Below are 23,724 nucleotides of genomic sequence, written 5' to 3'. Positions count from 1 at the left end.
AAGAGACAAAAAAAAATGATGCACCGAGAATCATGCGCTTGTTCCAAGACGGAACTGGATCTGTTTGCCTTGCCCCCTACCATGATGACCATGCAAGAATCCCAGTGGGTGGAATTTCACCCCGTCTCCTCACTGACCGATTCCGCTCCCATCGAGTTTGAAATCAAAGGACAGCCCGAAGATTACATCGATCTGAATAGCAGTTACTTGTACCTGAAAGTCAAAATTCTAGATAAGACTGGAGGTCCTATAGACAATGAAGCAGTAGCTCCCGTCAACAATTTCATGCATTCCTTGTTCAGTGGAGTGGACTTGTACTTGAATAACAAACTGGTCAGTAGCAGCATGGATACTTACCCTTATCGTGCCTACCTGGAAAATCTCTTGACGTACGGAATAGATGCCAAGAACACTCATCTCAATGCCTGTGTGGTATGGGAAGCTGACGAACCTACAAAGTTTGAAATATTGGAAACTGATGAAAAGAAAGACAACAATGATGGATTTGTAGAACGAAGAAAGAGAATCACGGGAGCCGACACAAGTTTAGAACTGATGGATCGTTTGCATTTGGACATGTGGTTGCAAGAAAAGTATTTGCTGAACGGGGTGGATGTCCGCCTGAGACTGAATCGTAGCAGTGCCGCTTTCCATTTGATGGCTGATAGTGACGGTTACAAAACCAAAATCCTAGAAGCCAGACTCTACGTACACGGTGTGGAAGTGTTACCTAAAGTGGGAAACGACACCAGTCAGACGTTGAGCAGAACGACCGCCAAGTATCCCATACGACGCGTGGAAGTGAAAACCTTCACCATTCCCAAGGGACAGCGATCCATGATCGAAGATCATCTGTTCCAAGGACAGTTACCCAAACGTTTGATCGTTGGTATCGTCGAGAATACAGCCTTCAACGGAGCTGCCGAAAAAAATCCTTTCTACTTTCAACACTTTGGCGTGTCCAAAATCGAAGTCAGTCGCGATGGCTAGACCTTGTGTACCCGACCTTTCGAACCTGACTTTACCAAGAAGAATTACTTGAGATCGTACTTGTCCCTGTACGAAGCCACCGGACAGTTAGGAACCAATACCAGTCACGGCATTACGTACGAGGATTATGCAGGAGGCTACGCTTTGTGGGCTTTCGATTTCACTCCAGACCAAGGCAGCGACGAGGGACATTTCCACCCTATAAAATCCGGCCAGATTCGTGTGGAAATTCAGTTTAAAGACCGAGACCCTGATGAAACGGTGAACGTCATCCTGTATGCAGAATTCGATAATACCATAGAAATCAACAGTTTGAGAGAACTCATCCTAGATTACTAGAAACCATGGAAGACTGTTATCCCTCTTTACCTAGTGGAGAAACTTTAAAGATGGAATGTGATGAGACTGTGGAAAAAAATGTTGTGTTTTGAAAAAAATTGTTTGATGTTATGATGTTAGATTATTGTTAAATATGTTAGAGTTGTTGTTTAGTGTTCAGTGATTTCTGAATAAAAAATGTTGTGTTTTGAAAAAAATGCCTTTGTCTTTTGTTTAGCTATAAGAATGTTGGATTGATGCTCTTTCATTTCTTACTATCCCTCTCATGACACTCACTAAACGTTGCGACTCAAAAACCGTGTGGGGATGTTTTCCTTCACGTCCGCGCTTTGACTTTAAGAACCGGGTTGTTTCCAGTCTAACCATCCATTGTCGACTCATCCTCCTAAGAAGATGTGCTCCAAACTAGCTAAACTCAACGAAGCCTACGTGAATTTGCATAGGGTCAGACACAGTCTGATACCGAAGCCAGAAGAAATAGAGAATGTAAGGATGTTAAAAGTCACTGAAGACCTGATAGAAGAGCTCTTCAGAGAAGAAATGAACAGGGAGAAAGAAGAATGGACAGAGAAGTACAGACTTCAGAGACAGCAGCAACAACAGCAACAACAACAACAACAGCAGCAGCAGCAGCAACCTGAACCTGACAGAGGCTTTGTCGATTGCCGTATCGACACCAAAGAGTTCTTCTTTTCTTTCCGAAGAAGCAGACCTATCGCCAGAAAGTCTATCCTCAGAGGACATCGCATTCTTAGAAACTAAAAAAAGAATGCCATAGCAAACAAAAAAACAGCCCTTTTCAGGGCTACCCCAATACTCTAGAAAAGAAATAACGATCGATTTGCCAATGTGTGTAGGTAGAGTAGTGTGAAAATAAACACTAACTCTTTTTTAAAAAATGTGAGGGTATGTGTTTGTGTGTTAGTAAGTGCTTAAGTAAGTTGGTATGAATAGTAGATTAAAATCATGTTTTTTTGGTGTTTGAGGTGTATATTTGGAGTTAGATTGGATTGCTTTGCGTATGTGGATAGTCTAATGAAGTGATTTATAAAAAAAATTTAAAATAGTGATGGGTAGCATAAAAAAGTGAGTGAGTGTTTCTTTTAGGTTCGCGCGTTGTTGTTTTTGGTCATGATGTAGGTAACATCAATTTTATGTTTTATTAGGGGGATGTTTTAATTCACGTCCGCGCTTTCACTATAAATTGAAACTCGCTGGGCAGTCTAGCTACCTTTGTTGATTGATCAACACCAAAAATGAACACGAGACTGTCTAAACTGTTGGAACTTCATGTGCATCTGGAATATGCCAGGCGCCTGTTGAATGAACTGGCCGTGGAAGCCATTGTGGAGGAGGGAAGGATAAGAGAGGAGGAGGAAAGAAGAAAAAAAGAAGAGAAGGAGAGAAGATATAAAGAAGAAGAAGAAGAGGAAAGAAGATACAAAGAGGAGGAGAGAAGAAACAAAGGAGAGGAAGAGGAGAAGGAAAAGAAGAGAAGAAGAATAAATTTCAGAATCCCAGAGAGCGAAAATTGGGATTCTGAAACGACATATCCTGCCTCTGCTCTCTCCCCCAAAAAAGTAAAAAGTAACTGGGGGATAAGATGTGTATGTGGCGCCAGGCCTGGAAGGTGCCACCATTAACCAGGTGTCCATGAAGTTCCAAAAAAACAGCCCTTTTCAGGGCTACCCAATACTCTAGAAAAGAAATAACCATCAATTTGCCAATGTGTAGGTAGAGTAGTGTGAATATAAACACTAACTCTTTTTTAAGATAGTGTGAGGGTATGTGTTTGTGTGTTTGTGTTTGTGTGTTTGTGTTTGTACCCGCTCACGTACGATTGTGTGGATAGTAGATTATGGATTTGTTTATTGTTTCTTAGCGTATGTGTTTGTGTGTTTGTGTTTGTGTGTTTGTGTTTGTACCCGCTCACGTACGATTATGTGGATAGTAGATTATGGATTTGTTTATTGTTTCTTAGCGTATGTGTTTGTGTGTTTGTGTTTGTGTGTTTGTGTTTGTACCCGCTCACGTACGATTGTGTGGATAGTAGATTATGGATTTGTTTATTGTTTCTTAGCGTATGTGGAGAGTATAGTTTGGGTTTTATTATATGAAATGAAAAAGTAGGGGGATGTTTTCCTTCACGTCCGCGCTTTTCGTATAAGAACCCACAGTATTCGTCGTTCAAACCATTCTACAAAGAATAATCTAGACAAGATGACGCAAGTGACTGATTTATTTAATCAATTGAGGCATATCTATTTCTGGATAATAGATGCAGAATATGCTATAGAAAGGATACAAAAGGAATGGGAGTATGAAGATAAAGAACACTTGGTAACCAGTCAAGTCGAACGTATAAAGGCCGCCAGACATATAATAGAAGGAATGATAGAAGATGAAGTCAACAAATCAAGAGGATTTATTGACCCACCTTATGTAAGAGTGGGGAGTTTGAAGGAAGCACTGGATTATGTCATCCAAGTCCGGTGCTTCCTAGAACATATAGTGTATTGGACGGAGTTGTCATATATGAAGAGGGGACTGAACAGGTTGAAAAAAGGAGAAGAAATAATGAAACAAGTGATGACCAAGAAGTAGAAAACATAAAGGAAAGGTGGACTAAAGAAAGAAAGGAAGAACAGAATAAGAAGAAGAAATTAGAATTCGACCAACTGAATAACAACTGGATGAAAATACAGGCCAAGTTCCGAGCCATGGGTCACCCGGACTGGATACCAGAAACAGAAAAGAAAAAGAAGAAAGGAATGATGGACAAAATAAGAGGATGGTGGAAAAAGTTAAGAAGTTAAAAGAAGAAAAAGAAAAAACCCAAAGGCCCTTTTCAGGGCCAGCCATATTTCTCGAAAAGAGATAGCCTTTCCATTGCCTACCCCTTTTCTAAATTTAAATTTAAATTTAAATTTAAAAAAACTTTTAAAAAAAAAAAAAAAAAAAATCCCATATTCAATTCCCCTTGTCCCTAGACAAACCCAAACTCTATTCCCATGTTAATTTCCCTTGTCCCTAGACAGACCCAAACTCTATGTTAAATTCCCATTGTCCCTAAAGTGGCCCAGCGTTTTTCTCCATGTTAAATTTCCATTGTCCCTAAAGTGGCCCAGGGGTGTTTTTAATGCTAAGTCCCATTGTCCCTAATGTGGCCCACTTAACTACTAATGTTGCCTTGGTATCCGTTTCGTTATGGTATTAACCCCGTTGTGGGAATACATAAACGTAATGAACACTGTATGGTCGGAATTTTGCTGAAGTGCCGTTAAATCCTATATCGTTTACCCTTAACCCTTTCTTGTCTAAAACAGATGAGTGCGAATTCTTCTAATTCGGTACATATGTTACCATCGTGGCAATTCTTCTAATTCGATACATATGTTACCATTGTGGTAATTACATAGTAGAGATTAAAGTGTATTGGCTCCTGCCCTGTGAGACTTTAAGTTGAGTACGAATATAGTATGTACAATATATGTTATCTTTTAAGAAATTGTTTACCAATGTGTGTGTGTGTGTGCGTGGTATGGATTTATAATTGTAGCTTTAACAACTTTTCAGTCATATCGCTGCGATTTCTGCAGTGTGGCAGTTTATATTGATATCTGGTACTGGGGGATCATGCCGCAGACATATATCATAATGTCCCACCCAGTCACATAATCCTGACACCAGGCCGACCAGTCCTAACACTAACCTCTTAATTGCTGAGCAACTAGCGAGGCATTTGTTAGTACCATTTTTATAAATCATAGATATGAACGGCCGGGGTTCGAACCCGCGACCTACAGCATCCAAGGCGGACGCTCTAACCACTAGGCCACTGGAGCATTCTTACCAATGTGTAAACAAGATTGCAAAAGGAGAATGCATATTTAACGGATATGAGGTTCCCCTACGATGCCCAAGTCGGGATTGAAGTAGGGCGGTGAACATACGTTACAAATGCAAAAACGTATGAAACAGTAGACATTTGCCATAGTAAAGATAGGATGGTCAAGAGCAAACAAAGTTCTCTCGAGTTAAATTTGTCCATCAAAAGAAAATATGTTCCAATGTGATTTCAAGTTGAATTAACTGTATTAATGCTTCACAACCAATGTGTAACAGCATGAAGTGTTACCCCCACGGGATATTTTCTTGACTTGGTTTTGTAGCCGAATTTCGACCTCTTTCTCAGCGCCTCAAAGAGACCTTGTTTCTAACGTCACTTTCATGAAAAGCAATCTTAATGCGACAGGTTTTGGGGATTTGGGCTGGTTGACAGGAATCACCTAGTTTTATTTTGGGATATTGTTGAAGAATAACAACTGTTCTCGGTTATACACGTGCAACATCAATCAACTAATGATCCGTATTTTTGTCTGTCCAACAATCTATACACTTATTTTTGACGCATGCTTATAGTGCTGTGATCCAGCTTGTGGCGTGCTGAATCTTTCTGCCAAATTTAGGTTTCTGTAACGTTCATTACACGCGACAACAACTTCGGCATTTAGTTATTTTTTTTCTACAACAATAAATTCATAGGACAAAAAAAATGTAAATCGTTACAGTTGTGTATAAATTCTTAACAGTTAGTATCTTATCATCGCATATAATATGTCCCATCAGTAGGTGACAATTTACAAGTTATACAGTGATATCTTTTTTTTTGGGGGGGGGGAGTATTATTTGTGGTGCTTGTGTTAAAACTAAACGTGTGTGTGTATGTGTGTGTGTATGTGTGCGTGTGTACGTTCGTGTGATACACTATTGTAAACAGCATTCGTGTACATAATTACAGTAACGAGTAAGTGTATGCGTCATTGTTGTTTCAAGTGTTTTGATGGAATTCGTTAGAAAAAGGCTTGTCAGTCTCTCTCTAACTGAATTGCTACATGAACCCAACGATGCATTAATTGGGACTTAACAGCTTCCGTTAAAAATATTTTTTTTTTTCAAATTAAAAGAGTATAGGTGGCCAAACTAGAATTATCCTTCACAAATAGCATACTGGTATGCTGGCCAAGAATTACCCGATATCTTCTGGACTAAAGTTAAGAAATGCAGCACAATATTCAAATAAAGAAATGTTTACGTTACAAATGTAATTAAAAATTGCCCATAAGCTTCCTTATAGAAAATATTTTTGCCCTTCCTATGAAACGTACACAGTAAGTATAATCATGTTCGTTGTTTACTTCGTCTTTTGCTTAGATGTGTCGAGTTTTATTCAAGTAATAACCTCACATTGTATCGATCTTACCTGTACAGTCTCGAGCCGTCTCGTTATAAATAAAGCCATTGGAGCAGAGACACCTATAGTAGCCAGGTAGATTTTCACACGTGGAATTGCCTTCACAGGAACCGCTATCGCATTCATTAATATCTGCAACAAAAAAATGTTCAACGGAAATCGGTTCTGATACTGACGTTATAAATATAACAGCTATGTTGGATTGTTGATATTTTATCGTATTTTCAAAGTGGGGACATATGTTTGTTTTTGTGTTTGATTTAGATTTTTAACATAGCTTTTTACAATTGTTCAGACATACCTGTTCGACTTTGCAATGTGGCAGTTTATATCATGCCGTTGACGTTGAGCATCCCACCCAGTCACATTATCCTGACATTAGGCCAACCAGTCCTAACACTAACTTCCTAATGCTGGGCGCCAAGACAGGCAGCTGCTTGTACTATGATTTTATGTCTTTGGTACGACTCGACCAGCGTTAGACCTCCCGTGTCTTAGGCGGACGCTCTAACCACGGACGCCACCGGAGCGGTTGTTAATAGGGATGTCAAAATGAGGAAATGGGACTTAGGTGCCAATCTGAAGAAAGGGTACACGAACAGGACCATGCTGCATGTGCGCCTTTCCCTTAATTGGGGGGGGGGGGCACTTGCCCACGCCCCTGGCCGCCCCTCCACTTCACGACGAAACATGTTTTGCCGCACATCCATTAAACAGAAAGCTGACACTATATATTTGCCACCTCCCATCCATTCTGAAAATAATTTTGCGAGAGCCCTGCCAAGTTGGCCTTGGCACTTATAGAACCTGCAAACCTTGGATTACGAGTCAGACATTCTCAACAAATCTGTACAGGTATGTCGCTTACATTCGAAACCCTGCTGGGAGTAGGCGCGCGCGTGTGTGTGTGTGATGAACGTGTCTGTGTGTGTGTGTGTGGATTGTGATAATTAGTAGTGCTGTAAATCAACGAAGAATTCGCTAAGGTTGGAATCGTTTTTTGCTTAGATGTTTGTATCGAAATTTCGGTTACAAAACGGATGGTAAATTCTGCCCTAATTGGAGTGTTCCATGAACCTAATTATATCATACATGCTACCAGGCTTCCCCATAAACATGTAATTAAAACTGTAAAATATAAAACCACCAAAACTTACATGTCGCATTGTAATAATGGCCAATGACAAACATTCACTTTGGTATAAAGGTAAGTGACGAAGTAAAAGCTTCTGATAAACATGAGTAACATGTTGTAAATGCAAGTGAAACTTCCCCATAAACATCCTTCTAGAAAATAATTTTACCCATGCCACGAAAATCTGGATAGTAAATAAGTTTAATCATGCTTCGAAAATCACGATAGTAAATATTTTGCGGCAGCTATTTTCTTAATGTTTGTTGTTTACCTTTCGTCAAGGTGTTAACAAGATATGTACAGTGAGTAGGGATATGAAGTCCACCTTACCTGTGCAATCTTTAGTGGTCTCGTTGTAAATAAAACCACTGGAACAGATACATGCATAGTAGCCAGGTCGATTTTCACACGTGGAATTACCTTCACAAGGGCTGTTATAGCATTCATTGATATCTGCAAAGGAAAAGGTTCAAAGGATATTGGGTATGACGGCTTCATCGCAATACAATCTTTGGTTGGTTGGTATTGAATGTCACTTTCAAAATTATTAGCAATCCCATGCCGAGAAAATGGGACCTAAGTACCTTTTCTAACAATACATTGAGAAAACCTGACCGTGCTAACCTACACAGGTATCGAACCGGCAACCCTTGGATTAGGAGTCCGACTCTCTGTCAATTAGTTGTCAAGACACCCTTGTCTAAATGCAGATCTAGAGACAGTATTAATGCTGTCCCGCTCGACAAGTCCAGGTATATATATATATATATATATATATATATATATATATATATATATATATATATATATACAAGATTGTGCGTTTGTGTGTAAGGGAGAGAGAGAGATGGATGTTACCAAATCTGTGAGTGCAATGAAAGATTTTAACCATTGTTAGATACAAATTATTTATTTATTTGATTCTGAATCTGTTTCGTTTAGACATGTCAAAAATAATTTAAATTTAATCGCGTAAAAGTCCTTAGCAGACGTCCGCTTACAAATTTATTTTGAATCGTTGTTTCTCCTTAAAATTATGATATAGGCACTTTAAGAGAAATATAACAAATAAAATATCATTTAAAATCAAAGTGCTCAAGAGTACGAAAAAATACTCAAGTATGATTTCACGTTCAAAAAATGTCATCTACACACAGTAAGCTAATCGAAGAATTAAATACATATATGGTAAAGCATATATTGTAAGCTCATGCGTTGACTCCAGTGAATGCGTCTGTCCTGAGAGAGAGAGAGAGAGAGAGAGAGAGAGTACCTTGACATTTGTTAGGATCACTCGTGTAATTGTAGACATAGCCAGCAGGACACGTGCAGTTGTATGCATTCACCAAATCCACGCATGTGGCATTATCCAGGCATGGAAAACTTTCACACTCATTTATCTCTGGAAGCAAAAATAATTTTGGTTCTGATATGCGTTTCTCTTTTTGTTGTTTTCTTTTTGACAAATACCATGACCTTTCTCGCCATCCTGACAATGTATTTTATCAAATATGCACTCCTGCCAATCGGTTCGCTTCCTACTCGATTTGGGGTGTAGTGCAAAATAGACCATTTACGCCACGTGCATGTCGTATATTTCTCTATGCATGCAATTTTTTGTGTGTCTTGGAATGCGTTCGATTATGATGCTCCAGTCTTTGCAGCCGATATGGTCTATCGCTGTCCCGATCTCCTTCTGACCAGCTAGGTAGAAATTCACCAACAATTAGGTATATAGGTTGTCATTGTGGCAACCATGTGCGAGAGGGATTAGAGGTTGTAACCATTACGTTACAGACAAGAAAAAATGAATCTAGAAGAGGGGTTGACCATACGATACTGGGAAAAATGGATCTAGAAGAGGAGTTGACCATACGGTACAAGAGTACAAACCAAAAGAGAGTGGACATTTCCCATTGCTATCCATGGCAGTTAGATTTTTGTTTATTGATTTAGTTTTACCTTCTTCTAGTTTATAATAACAGTATAATGCTGTTTGGAGACATAACTATTTGATATAATTTCATTTGGAATTAACTATGATATATCTTTCAAAACCAATGTGGAATTGTACGAAGTGTATATCTCATGGAATTCATTCATGACTTGATCTTGTTGCCGAAATTCGACCTTGTTCTCAATGCCCCTCAATGGCATTTGATTTCATCATCATTTAGATGAAAGGCAACCCTAATGTGACCGGTTTGGACATTTGGGCTGGTTCACATGAATCACCTACTTTTAAACTGGAATATTGTTCAGAAATTACTTTTCTCTGTAATAAACTGGAAATATCCATGAAATCCATGAAGTCACCAGTCTTATATTTATCTGTGCAATAATCGACGCATCTACTATGTTGGAACACGCTTGGGGTGTGGACTCTACTTGTGGCGCGCTCCATCATTTTGCCAAAATTAGGTTACTGTGACGTTCATATTACGCATCCAAAGCTTGGTATTTAGATTCTCTTGCAACCATACATTCTTGCAAACTAAATCCAAAATAATTATCTTAAATTCATAGATTAGTAATGCCTGGGATTGTATTATCACATAAAAAATATCACATCATTAGGTGACAGTTGAGAAGTTATGCATTGATATCGGTTTGAGGGATGTAATTTATGGGATCACTGCTGAGACTTCATTATTTTGTGGTGGTGGTGGTGGTTGTAGTGTGCGTGTAACGATACACTATGGTAAGCAGTAGTCCTCTAAACCTTTAAAGAAAAGGGTACGCGTATGTATCATTCTTTTCTAAATTTTGCTGTAATACGGGTGAAAAATGATCGGAATCTCTGCTATAATCAGATAACAAAGTAATTGAAACTTCCCCATCAACATCCTTGTAGAAAATAATTTACTGATGCTATGAAAACTTATGTAGTAAAGCTATTTATTTGTATGTTTGCTTTTTACTTTGAAGTCTTAACCACATATACACCTTATGTCTTTTTTTAATCAAGTAATAACCTCATAGCGTGCGTACATCTTACCTGTGCAATCTCCAGCTGTCTCATTATAAATAAAACCACTGGGGCAGAGACATACATATTTCCCCGGGCGGTTTTCACACGTGGAGTTACCTTCACAGGGGCTGTAATCGCACTCATTAATATCTGCAAAGTAAAACTTGCAAATGATCATGGGTACAACAATTTCGGCTAAATAGACTGGTTCATTGGCTGGTATTTAGTGGTACTTTCAACATTAATGATTACGCAATGAGGAGGATATTAGAATTAAGTACGTTTCCCGAAAAAGCATCTGGAAAACCCAACAGTACTAATCTACTCAGGTATCGAATCGCAACCCTTGGATTAGGAGTTCGATTCTCTGTCAATTAGCTATCAAGGCACCCTTGTCTAAATGAAAATCTAGATACATCAATGATGCCGTCACATAACAAATCGGGATACACAAATAATGCCGTTACACCCAACAAATCTAGATACATCAATCATGACGTTACACTCAACAAATCTGGATACATCAATAATTCTGTCACACTCAACAAATCTAGATATATCAATAATACCGTCATATTCTACAAATCTAAATAAACGAATTTTGCCGTCACATTCTAATAAACTGGATACACCAGTAATGCCGTCACATTCAACAATTCGAGACAAATAATGCCGTCGCTTACTACAAATCAAGATATACAAACAATTCCGTCACACTCAGCAAACCTCAGTATACCAGTAATACCATCACATTAAAAAAAAAATATATACGCCAATAATGCCGTTACACTCTGCAGATATAAATGCAAAAGTAATGATGTCACAATCAACAAATCTAGGTACATCGATTTGCATTGATTAGGCTGACACACTGATCCACGCTTGTCTCGGCAAATATCAAACACGCAACCCTTGGATTCCGAGTCTTACTGTCTACCAAATGATCTAGCTAGGTAACCTTAGCTACAGATCTATATACATCAATAATGTTGTATTATTCAACGAATCAAACATGTGCGGGTATGCCAAACCCTGCTGAGAGTGGACTCGGAGTCGCATAATATGTAAATGGTAAAACTGGTGAAGGGAGATAGATAGATAGATAGATGTTTTCCAAAAGTTGTGAGTTCATTGAAATATGTGACTTATATTAGGAAGTATCTTAATATAATCGTAGAAATAGACGTATGATGCTGGAATCTATTCATTTGGTTCGAATCGAGCTCTTGTAGTCATGTGAAGATCATTCGAGCTATAACCGTATCAATGTGGTCTGCAGACGGACACTAATAACTTGGATTCTATTTGTTGCTCTTCTTGAATATATTTGACATGACCTATAAATGAAATATAGCGACTATGTCATTTGCGAAAGTCAAAGTGTACAACAATACTTCAGAAACTCAAATATGTTTTCACATTAATAAATGTCATCTGCACACAGTAAGCTAGTCTAGGGACTGTTTGATTGAATAAAAAAGCATATACAACGATACGATTACATCAAAAAATACCCCAAAAAGTACCATGAAATTATAAAACAGAAACAAGATAATTAATTAATAAATATTTTTAAGTTTTAAGTTTGTTCTTTTAGTCGAATTTGGTGAGTTTTAAGAGCAATCTTAAATGAGATCATAGTGTCCTTTTGTATAAGATCTATGACAAATTCATTCCATGTAGCTAGACCCTGGTAAACAAAAGAACGTTGACCGTATGGTTTCGTTATAACAGTTGGAAATGTGAGAATACGAGTATCGGAAGAAGAAATTACATGAGTTAGGTCAGAGGGGTATATTGGACTGGAGCCATACAACAAAATGTATCCTAGAGATAAAATTTTGGCGTTTGATTCTTGATCGAACGGGTAGCCAGTGAAAGTTACAGAGCAAGAGAGTGGTGTGCTCAGTTCTTCTTGCTTTAAGAATGATCCGATCAGCCGTGTTGAAACTTTTTGAAGCTTCTGGTGTAGATACTGATATGAATTAGACAGAAGTGAATTACAATAGTCCAGTCTTGAAAACACTAAGGAACAAGCAAGTGATTTGGTGGCGTCACACAAAAGAAAACTGCAAATGGAGCGGATTCGTCTCAGCTCCAGATATGCAACCTTGCGTATGTTCTTTACATCCTGGTTTAATGAGAGGGTACATTAAGTTTTAACACATAGGTTTAGTCCTGACCTTTTGAGTTTAATGTTGGTATTGCTAATATTTATTGTTGGATGTAAAGGATATCATTGAGAAAGTCTTTGCATGGCGATCGGGATTGCTTCAGTTTTATCTTTATTCATGTGCCGCTTGTTACATGTCATCCATGACTTCGAATTGGAAATGCACCTCCCTATGCTTTTTATGGTAGCCTCAACTTCAGTTGGGCAGCTAGATTTGTATATTTGAATGTCGGCAGCGTACAAATGGTGAGACATTTGGATGTCGATCTATGATATTTGAGAGTGGCTTAGAGTATAGAATGAAGAGAACAGGGCCGAGAACAGAGCCTTGTAGAATATGAAAACATAGATCAACTGGGCTGGAATGTTTACCATTTACCGACACAATTTGTGTCCTGTTGACAGAGCAGGACTTGAACCATATTAAGTCTCTACATACTGAAGAGAGCGAAGGAATACATCAAGTTGAGGAAGGCGAGGACTGTAATCTTTCCACTAGAGGAATGTGCTTAACGATTCCCAGAAGGACATTTTCAGCGATATGGCAAAGACGATATGCAGACTACATTGCTTAACAAACGACTTTAATTCAGATGAGACAAAGGATGGAATAGAATAACTTTTTTTAAGATTTTAAGACTATGACGAAGGTTGCAGAAACTAAGTGCGTCTATGCTTTTAAGATAGGCAGTATAATTATATCATAATAGCATATACACAGTTTGGCATTCTGATAAATATAAGCCCAATTCAGTACTGGCCTTTGCAATGACGAGAGAGAGAGGATGGAAGGGAGTACCGCATACCTTGACATTTATTAGGATCACTGGTGTAATTGTAGACATAGCCAGCAGGACACGTGCAGTTGTACGCATTCACCAAATCCAGGCATGTGGCATTATCGTTGCATGGAAGATTCTCACATTCGTTAATATCTGCAAATGATAAATAATTATGGCTTATATTTGTTTAACTCAAAAATTATAATAAAGCATTGATGCTGATCCGTTTTAGATTATTCGTTTTCGCTTCGAAACCGTAAACGAAATCCTCATCTCTGTAATGTACTATCTCTCTCTCTCTCTCTCGTGAATAAACAAGAAAAAGAAAGTATGGCCTTAAGGTGCAATTATCTGCAGTTTGATCAAGTCTTATATGATGTTTACTGATACGAAAAAAAAAATTGCACTTCATTCTAAACTAGTAAACATGCTTTAAATTGATAACGTTGTGAATGAGAATATTTAAACAATTGAGGACCTTAAAGCTTGGTTGTAAGTGGCTACCCTATTCTGCCACCGTGCGGTAGCGGTAAATTACACCCACAAAATGTCCAAATACAATGGGGTGGGAAGGGTCAGCGGAAATATAACATTATGTAAATACATTTAATTTGTACAGTTTGATACATTGGTTAGTGCTTCTTGCAGGCCGTCACTCTTTCGAATGTTAATACTGATAAATCAGCTGACTGTAATGCGGTAATATAATTTGAATGATATTTTAAATAAGACGCCCAAACATGCCGCATATAACCTTTTGTTGCTAGGGTCAGGTGAGTAATCGTATTGTAAAACAATGACGAATCACAGTGCCATCTGTTGTCATAATGAGGCATTATTTTATGCTAACTTCCGTAATGCTAACTTACAACGTGCTTGATGCTACATTATAATCATGATTTTAGAAGGTGCAATCTGTGTAACTTGTGATATAGCAAGTTTATAAATAAAATATTAAAACGTGTAATAACTGTTATAGCATTTGGCACACGACAAACTACAGAATTAATACAGTAGTTGGCAAATTGCAAGATACGATGACGCAGAAGGAAAGTAGATCTAAGCACTTGCAAGCAGCAATGAAATGCTTGCACCAATGAAGAATAGAAAATTCTTGACTAGTTATGAATGTAGCACTTGAAAGCTGCCATTGACAATAATGCGGAAGGAAAGTAGCACTTTCAAACGGCCACGTACAGTTTGCATCAGTGACGAATACAATATACATGGATATAACTATGAAAGTAGCAGTTGCAAGCAGTCATTTACAAAATGTTAGACAAGTAAGCCATTCTTGATTAACAAAATATTCCTTTTAAAACTTTCATGTTAATACATTGGTGGCGTATGGGATTACTTTGTGCGTGGTTGCTCTTTCTTCCATCTCCATGCTGAAACCCTTTACGATTTCACATATTAACATTAAACATTCACTTAGGGCGAAGTTGGGGTTAATATAAGTTTACCAAATATATAAGCAAGGAGATGGCTTATTATTTTATCATTTCTTTTGTGTGAGAGAGAGCGAGAGAGATGTGATAAGGTAACACATTAAGATTTCACTTCATCCCATTACTCAATAATTTTGCATCATTTATCCATTTATTTACTTCAAGATGAATCCGTTGCTAAGTATGAAAATCCTTTCATCCCATCGGCGACACACTTTTGCTCCATAAATTACCATTTTGTTTTGTCACGTGAACATATTACTCGTCGCCAAGCTCTATTAGCATTATTGATCATCTCTAAATTACCAACTGCTAGAGAGATTGATAATTACGGTAAGTTACCTACATCTTGATTTGCTATATTGGAAGGCAAGGTAATTGAATCAATTGGTGTTATTTGCTTACATAATAGAAACTCTAGATTCATTAAAAGTAATTTACAAATAGAAATCACTTATTAGATGGCAAAATATCATGTTGTGTATTTGCTAGTCAACATCGAAGCACAAAAAGTACATATTTTAGATTGTTTAGATTCAAACTACAATCATTATGTTTGTTTAAATATTGATATATGTTTCTTTTTTAAATTGTGCTTTGAACATAGTTGCAAATGACCATATACTTTTTCTGATATTTGATTTTTCGGATTTACCAAAATAAAGAATGTTTCTAAATCTACATGATAATTCCAAGACTTCTTAACGAAGCTGCAGTTGAATCTGGAGTTAATACCTTTTAATAATGTAAAATAAGGACATAGATGTTTTTAAATTTTTGTGACTTAACTTGATAGGTCCAAGACATGTTCAGGCAACTTGGTAAAGTGCCAAGGTAAGACCTTGAAATGAAGTTAGATTGAAATAGGATGCAAATGACTACAGATCAATATCAGTTATTCCATAATGTTCCAGATTTACAGTGTTGTTTTATATACTATCTCAGCAATTACAATCTATTTCATGAAATTCAGTCTCCCGTTCAAGAAGGCCATTTGTGTAAAACTGTTTTTGTCTCGATGACTGAGAAATGATTGAAAGCATTATATGAAGTAAACATTGTTGGCACTGTAAGAATTAATTTTCGAGATTATTTTGACCTAGTCGATTAAACAATGCCTTGTTAAAAGTTACAATCGATCAACATAGCGAAGATACCCTTAAGTGGTTTACATCCTATTCAGCAAATGGTCTTAAAAGGTAACATTATATGGGAACTTATCTGATACTAAAACTATTATTTTTTGGGAGTACTACAAGGTTCTGTCTTATGACGCTTGTTAAGTGTTCTGTTTATTATTTACCAACCCTACATCTACGATTGAATTTCATCAATTGACGTGTATGCTGTTTATGCTACCCTGTTTAATGTTCAGAAACATTCACGCTGAAGCTGATATTATCCTTAAAGCAGCTTTCAGGATATCACAAATATGGTGCAGGGAAAATGATTGGATCTCCAATAAGGAGAGAATACAATTCTTTCTGATAACTAAATGGCAGAAAAGATCATGGTGTGAAACTGATTTGTTGTATTTAGTCTATAATATTAGTAAACTGAAAATAACTTATTTTGAAATCATTCTTAGAATATTTGTAGACAAGCATTAGTCTCAACACTATCATACAGTTTGCATTTAAAAGAAAATAAACCCTTATTTCTGGCTCGTAACAGAAATCAAGGCCTTCTTTTCACTACACTTCTAGTAAATAAGTTGCGTTTAACAGCACCACAATTATTGTTGAATACTCTTGGGAAACGAACTGCTACAAACAGGAGAAACACTTCCAGATTCCAGGAAAGGACATGGACAACACTTCTTGGGCAGCAAATACATACTATTTAACATGCAATCACAATATTACAATTACAAAGTCTTGCAACAGTCCAAAATGAGGTACATGTTTTCAATAAATTTAATCACATTTATCTGAATACTTATAGCGAGCAAAAAGAATGTAATAGTACAAAAAATCCAAAACATTAAACTAGACGATTTAAAATCCGGAACAAAAGTAAACATACTTCATACAATGTACAAAAATGACTTTAACATGAACGGATGCGCAGTCGTCTGAGAATGTTCTTTTTCAAGAATGTTTAGCTTTATGGACAGTAAAAGTACATCCAGACGTTATTCGCGTTATCAACGCTGACAACCTGTCTCTAAATACTGATAGGAAAATTCTGCATCATGTTTATGATCGCTCAAAATGTAGAATCTATATTTAGAAGTGGCAAAACATTTAGCATTTGCATTCTTACCTATAATATGAAACACACAAAAAAGGATTGTGTTATGCATATAAATAAGATGGTAACCCTGAATTAGCAGATGTCATCAGCAAATCAGATAATCTGCAATCTTTACATTGATCTGTCGACAAATGTAAAATGTTGGAAATAGTGGTATGACTTTGTTAACTATTCCAAGTCATTGGCGTGCTAATCGTTGTATTAAAGTTCATCGCTCCGTATGCAGAGTTGTTTACCCTCCTTACATTAGTGTCCTGTATACGCTTGCGTAGTGAGATATTACTAAGACAGTGATCACTCTTCAAGCCCATGGTTGTCAAATGTCAAGGTGAGATATACAGCTGCGTTCTCAAAACATTGTGTAGCTTTGAAACAAGTAAACTATGTTGTGCCAATTATAGTTTTTCCTCAACTGAGCAATAGTTTAAAATGTAGCAACAACGCGGATACCATATAAAATGATAAAATGTAGCAACAGCGAGGATACCATGTAAAATGATAAAATGTAGCAACAGCGAGGATACCATATACAATGATAAAATGTAGCAACAGCAAGGATACCATGTAAAATGATAAAATGTAGCAACAGCGAGGATACCATGTAGACTAATCCGTTTTAATGACATTTAAATGATTGAGAAAAGGTTCATTAAAAAGTAAGAAAATATCGATACACTTTCATTTAGAACATACCAACACGTTTGTATTTGTTCACGCATGAATCGATAAACTCGCGTTTATGTTGCTGCGTTTTCCATAACAGTACCATGCAATATTTCTTGAATGCATTGTGTACAAAATGTGCCTAGTTTCATCTACGGTCATGAAGTTTGTTTAAAAAGTAAGCATGACAAAATATCTTAGAAAGAATACTCTTATTCCAGCTGCCTAGAGACAGAAAACCCTCAAAAGAGCATCTTTCAATTGTTGTAGCACAAGGTAGTATCAATGTATATGGGCTGTAGTGCAAGATGACTTGAGATTCATAGAAAACAGCTTATTCTTGTCATTTCTCAACAAAACAGCATTTTTTATGATATCTGTAAATAATCCTACATTATACACATCGACATTGAAATGGTGTACTGGCAAATTCATTATATTGCAGAAATTTAAGATATTGAAAAACGTTTCTGAAAATTAGAAATGAAAATGTACACACTAATAGTGTAGTGGGTCATACTCTCGTTTAGGTACTTCACAACACAATTATCTTCTCATTTTCCATTTATATATCACCAATTATTGCCTATTGAGGTAGATGACGACTTTCGAAAGCATTTGTTCAACTAATAACTAAGTGAAAGTTTAAAGTTATTGGAAATATGTGATTGGACAAGTTAATACTGACGAAAACTTCTCCTATCTTACACTTCTGCTGAAATGAACGTGATTATTTCCCAGCAATTCATAGATTCTTGTCTTGCAGATAAAACATATAATAACAAAGGGAACCAAGGTAAATCGGACATTTTTTTAATTCTGATTGGAACATATATTGACATAATGTAGTTTTGTATGCTAGTCATATTTATCTTTAGTTTGAGTATATACCTCTCTACGATAGACACCGAGAATTGCTGTGTGAAAGCCAATAACAATATTATCACAATGTATTTCTTCGCTGAATCTAGCTTCTTTCTTACATCAGTTTCAAGAACATTGCATATAATGGACGACAGTTGTTCTCAAAACTAATATACTCCACATCGTAATCGGAGGAAACTAAACGTGGCATGATCATTGTTTGCCTTAAAGGGGATATTATAGTTTATTAGTGGATTTGATGTACTTGTTAGAGAATCATTTAGGTGCCCCAGGTGACCAAGTGATCCAAAGCGCTCATATTACGGATCACTGCGGTCGCATCTCTGTCTTCGCTCTTCCTCCACCACTTATACTGGCCACCATGTATTGTCTATCTTGTATAGAAAAATGGCGTTTAACCCAACTAGATCAAGGGAATCATTCAAAGTATATTTTGATTGGAAAAGGAATATGAAAGTTACGGTGCTTAATAACCGATACATTTAGTCACCAAATATAGCAACTACAACAATACATTTTATCGCGAACCAGCAATTTTAGCTGTGAAATGAAACTTATGTATGTATGTATGTATGTATGTATATATATATATATATATATATATATATATATATATATATATATATATATATATATATATATATATGTGTGTGTGTGTGTGTGTGTGTGTGTGTGTGTGTGCGTGCTTGTGTTTGAATGTATATGTATGTATATATATATGTATATATGTGTGTGTTGCTGTACCTGTCTCACAATTGTTTCCGCTATACCCAGGGGCGCAGGTGCAGTTAGAAATATCATACTTTGACTTCGAGGTGCAGGTACCTCCATTCTTGCATGGTAATTCGTCACATGTTGTTATTCCTAGAGACAGAAAAGATATTAGAAACACAAACCGGTAAATAACAAATATAACGTGTGATTCCTGCACTTTTACTACACACCTAAATTTTAAAGGAGAGGAAATTACAAGCCTAAAGATCTGACATTGCCAAGCCTATATGGGCTTAATCGTTATAATGAATTTAATTTTTAATACTTTTGTTCTTCGTTTGCATGATTAAACATGTGCTTTTGTCGCAAACAGGTGTCCACACAGATCAAGCAGTCAGTTCATGATATAATATCCAGTTTCATAATATTACCTGTGCCAGAATTGTGAAGTTACAGACTAGGAAATATGCTAAAAACTAGGACATCATACAATAAATCAGATTAAACACGATGATCAAGGCGGACAGGAATCCTCAAAGAATACTAACATATAGACACAAGGTTAATAATGCAGTGAATGCATGCACATTTCTAGCAATACGTTTCAAAATTGTTAATAAATTAGTAATAAAACAGACTATTACTTAATAATAAAAAGCAAGTGAAGCTAAATAGAGCTTGAACACGCCCGTGGGAGATTGGCCTAATTAAACGAAGTTCCCATATGTTTTGTTCGCGCTTTTGCGACCCATGTTATCAGTTTGATTAAAACCCGAAAGAATCGTAAATACATAAGTTATCATACTCTGGCGACACTCAGTTATATTAATCTAGATGCCAAACCGAAGTTGAGGCTGCCACCAAAGGGTAGAGAGGTGCATTTCCTATTTGAAGTCATGAGTGACATGCAACAAGTTGTACATAAATTATTGCAACAATGAAGCCATCCTAATCACTATTCAAAGACGTTATCATTCGGATCCATTACCTCAAATAAAGTATCATCAATACCAAGATTAAGTACGAAACCCAGGTTTCACTTTCAACTATTCTATCTCAGTACACCAACATGTCATGAACATACGCAAGGCTGCATATCTGAAGCCGAGAGGCATCACCTCCATTCACAATTTTCTTTCGGTTAATGTCACTTCAACACTCGTTTGTTCCTTAGTATTTTCAAGGCTGGGCTATTTGAATTCACTTCCACCTGGTTAATCTCAGTAGCTAATACAGAAACTTTAAAACGTAAAAAACACGGCTGCTCAGATCATCCTTAGAGTATCACTGAGATCACCTTCAACTTGATCTATAACCTTCAGGGTTTACAGTTTCGATCCAGAATCAAACACGAAATCTTTTCACACTTCTGTATCCATTACAATATACATATCTGACCTCGCATATGTGTACACCTCCCATATAAATTTATATTCATAATCAGACACTCGTATTCTCATTTTTCTACTGTTACATTGAAAGTATGCACACAGAGTTCGTTTGAATACCAGGGACCAGCAAATTCAAATGAATTGCCCATAGGTCTTATACACGAAACAACTATGATCTCATTCAAGCGGGCTCTTAAAAATCACCTATTATGGCTATAAGAACAGACCTAACGATTTATTCATTTTTACTTCTTTAATTAATTTGAGCATATATTTTTTTGTACTTTTGTAGTCCGTCTCAGTGTCTACTTCAGAAACTTCAAAACGTTAAAAACACAACTGATTGGATTATTATTAGAATTGGAAGGACTGAGCACACCTCCCCACTGCTCTGTAATCTCCACTTTGTACTCGTTCGATCCGCAGTCAAACTGAAATATGTTCACTTTTCTAAATTTGGTTGACTGGTTCTATTTAATTATACTAATATTTTGTCACCCATGTGCGCTCCCCATCTGACAGCTTACTAGCCTCTTCCAACACTCGTAATTTCATTGTTCCCATTGCAAGTGCGCAATCTTACGGAAAGCGTACCACGGCCCAGCTTCAGGGATCGAAGTGCCCATAGATCGTAGAAAGAAGGACACTATCATCTCATTTAATGATGTTCTTACAACTCGCCTATATCGACTACAAAACAAACTTTAAATGCTTGCTTACTTAATTATTGATCGAGTGTCTTATTTTGCAATATCTAAGTGTTTGTTTTGTAGTCGTGTATTTTTTGTGTGCTATATACTATTGTTTCTACATATTAGATGCTGAACTACGTCCACCTTTTCATTATTAGTATTATTAGTAGTAGTATAATTATTCTTGTTGTAGTTGTTATAACGTTTAGAAGCTATTTGGTGTGCCAAAAGTACTTTTATTTCATAATACAAAATCAAGTCACTACTAATGGAACTCTGAAAATACATGTACATCCATCTTGACTAAATATGCTTCGAACAATGGACTCGTATACTTGGTTTAGCTGTCACATTTACCTATTTGTTGACAGGTTTACAGATATAATATTTGTAAATGTTCCCTTAATTAAAATATAGTCAAATCAAATTTCTCTTTTTCATTCAATTGATGGCATGTTAAACAACTGCTAAATCAACACCTGTATGTCAGTTAGCTTTATACATTATAATACTGAAACAACATGTTCCCTTTCTTGATGACTTTCTACGTATTTGAAGAAACGAACATCTGAAGAAAGGAACAGGCGACACCATGATTACACTCCATGCATTTCGTAAGGGTTTGACGTATTGACCTTGTCATCTGTACTAAAAAAACAGTTTCAATTTGCAGTGAGGAACAAATAGCAAGCTTTGACGCAATACTACAATCATATTACTGACTTGCACAAAGAAACAATTAGCTATTAAATGTCACAAATTCGTCGAACATACATTTGTAGGTCTCAGATATTTAGTATTTTTAATTTTATATGAAAATGTGATAGCAAAGGTTGCTTCATGTTTGCTGTGCAAGTGCAATATTTTATCATAAGTAAAAATCAAAAGTACTGTGGATTTAAATCTCAAATTTTGTTATAGTGATATAACTTTGATGGCTCCAGATGTAACTATTAAACAGATATACATATATACTTTGATGGTTCCAGACTCGGTTGAATAGTAAAAATTCAACAAATACTTCAGTTATATGAAGGACAATGCAAACATTCAGAGTATTTCTTACCTGAAAGTGGATCCGTTGATGTGCCATATAGTGTCAGTTGCCACAAGGTTAAGTTCCCTGTGAAAAGTATGGAAATTAAATGCTATATTGTGAGTATAAATAATTTCACCGAATCGTATATCCATATTTGGTCCTATAACACAGCCTGTATTGGTACTACCCAAACCCCGATAACATCTAACACTTTCATAAATGATACTTTAACAGATGTCCGGTTTGATAAGCCGCCCAAGAAGAACGCTCCGTGACCGTCTCTACCACAATATGGCAAAAACAATAGGACACAAAATCATTCAACTCCTACGCGTAAGCGCATTCAACACATGCCCACGAAGCACCTATACTGGCCGCTGGCTTTGCGCTAGTAGGTTTGGGAGCCTGGGCTCCAGTCGCCCGTGGAGATCGCAAAGCCCACCAGATCTAGATGGAACCAACAAGGACTTAGACACATACGGAATTGTTGCAACTGCAAGGAGATCAACATAAAATAAGGTGTTATTTAGATTCAATCTGTACAGACATGTCGCACATTTTTAGCTAAATACAGCCTGTACAGATGTATCCAAAAGCTTGAACTAAATACGCCCCATTCGATACCAACATGTACTAGATTCAGTCCGTACAGATAGGTCCACTTGTTTGACCTAAATACGTCCCATTGGATATCACCATGATTAAAACCGTTCAGCATGCGATTCATTTTTGTCATAACAAGACTTGTCCACTGGGTTTTAATTTCGGCCGCCATTACCTAAACTTGATTAAGCAGCGCTATGTTTCTGAGATATGCACTCCCATCGGGATTGGACACAGTGGCTACTAACACAAAGGGTAACTTATTCTTGTTGACTCCATAGCTTTACTTTCTGGATGTTTTATACCATATCACAGTGGAAGCGACTGAAAATGTGGTACACTGGATTGTGAATGACAAAGTGATGTCCAGCAGGTGGTTTGACGAT

General features: G+C 36.8%; 1 protein-coding gene across 1 annotated transcript in view; it reads right to left on the bottom strand.

The window, feature by feature from the left end:
• Positions 1-23,724, bottom strand: part of LOC149800377 (uncharacterized) — a 65,524-nt gene that overhangs the window by 22,908 nt on the left and 18,892 nt on the right. The window contains exons 13-19 of the mRNA XM_089960023.1: positions 22,763-22,819; positions 19,644-19,763; positions 13,669-13,797; positions 10,717-10,839; positions 8,992-9,120; positions 8,049-8,171; positions 6,593-6,715 (exon numbers count right to left, since the gene is read on the bottom strand). Of these exons, the coding sequence (XP_089816149.1) occupies positions 6,593-6,715; positions 8,049-8,171; positions 8,992-9,120; positions 10,717-10,839; positions 13,669-13,797; positions 19,644-19,763; positions 22,763-22,819 (804 nt within the window). The remainder of the gene's footprint in view (positions 1-6,592; positions 6,716-8,048; positions 8,172-8,991; positions 9,121-10,716; positions 10,840-13,668; positions 13,798-19,643; positions 19,764-22,762; positions 22,820-23,724) is intronic.

The sequence above is a fragment of the Sinohyriopsis cumingii genome, chromosome 5 (assembly GCF_028554795.1).
Source record: "Sinohyriopsis cumingii isolate HCF-2022 chromosome 5, ASM2855479v2, whole genome shotgun sequence".
Lineage (NCBI taxonomy): Eukaryota > Metazoa > Mollusca > Bivalvia > Unionida > Unionidae > Sinohyriopsis > Sinohyriopsis cumingii.
This window is presented reverse-complemented; position numbering and strand designations above follow the sequence as displayed.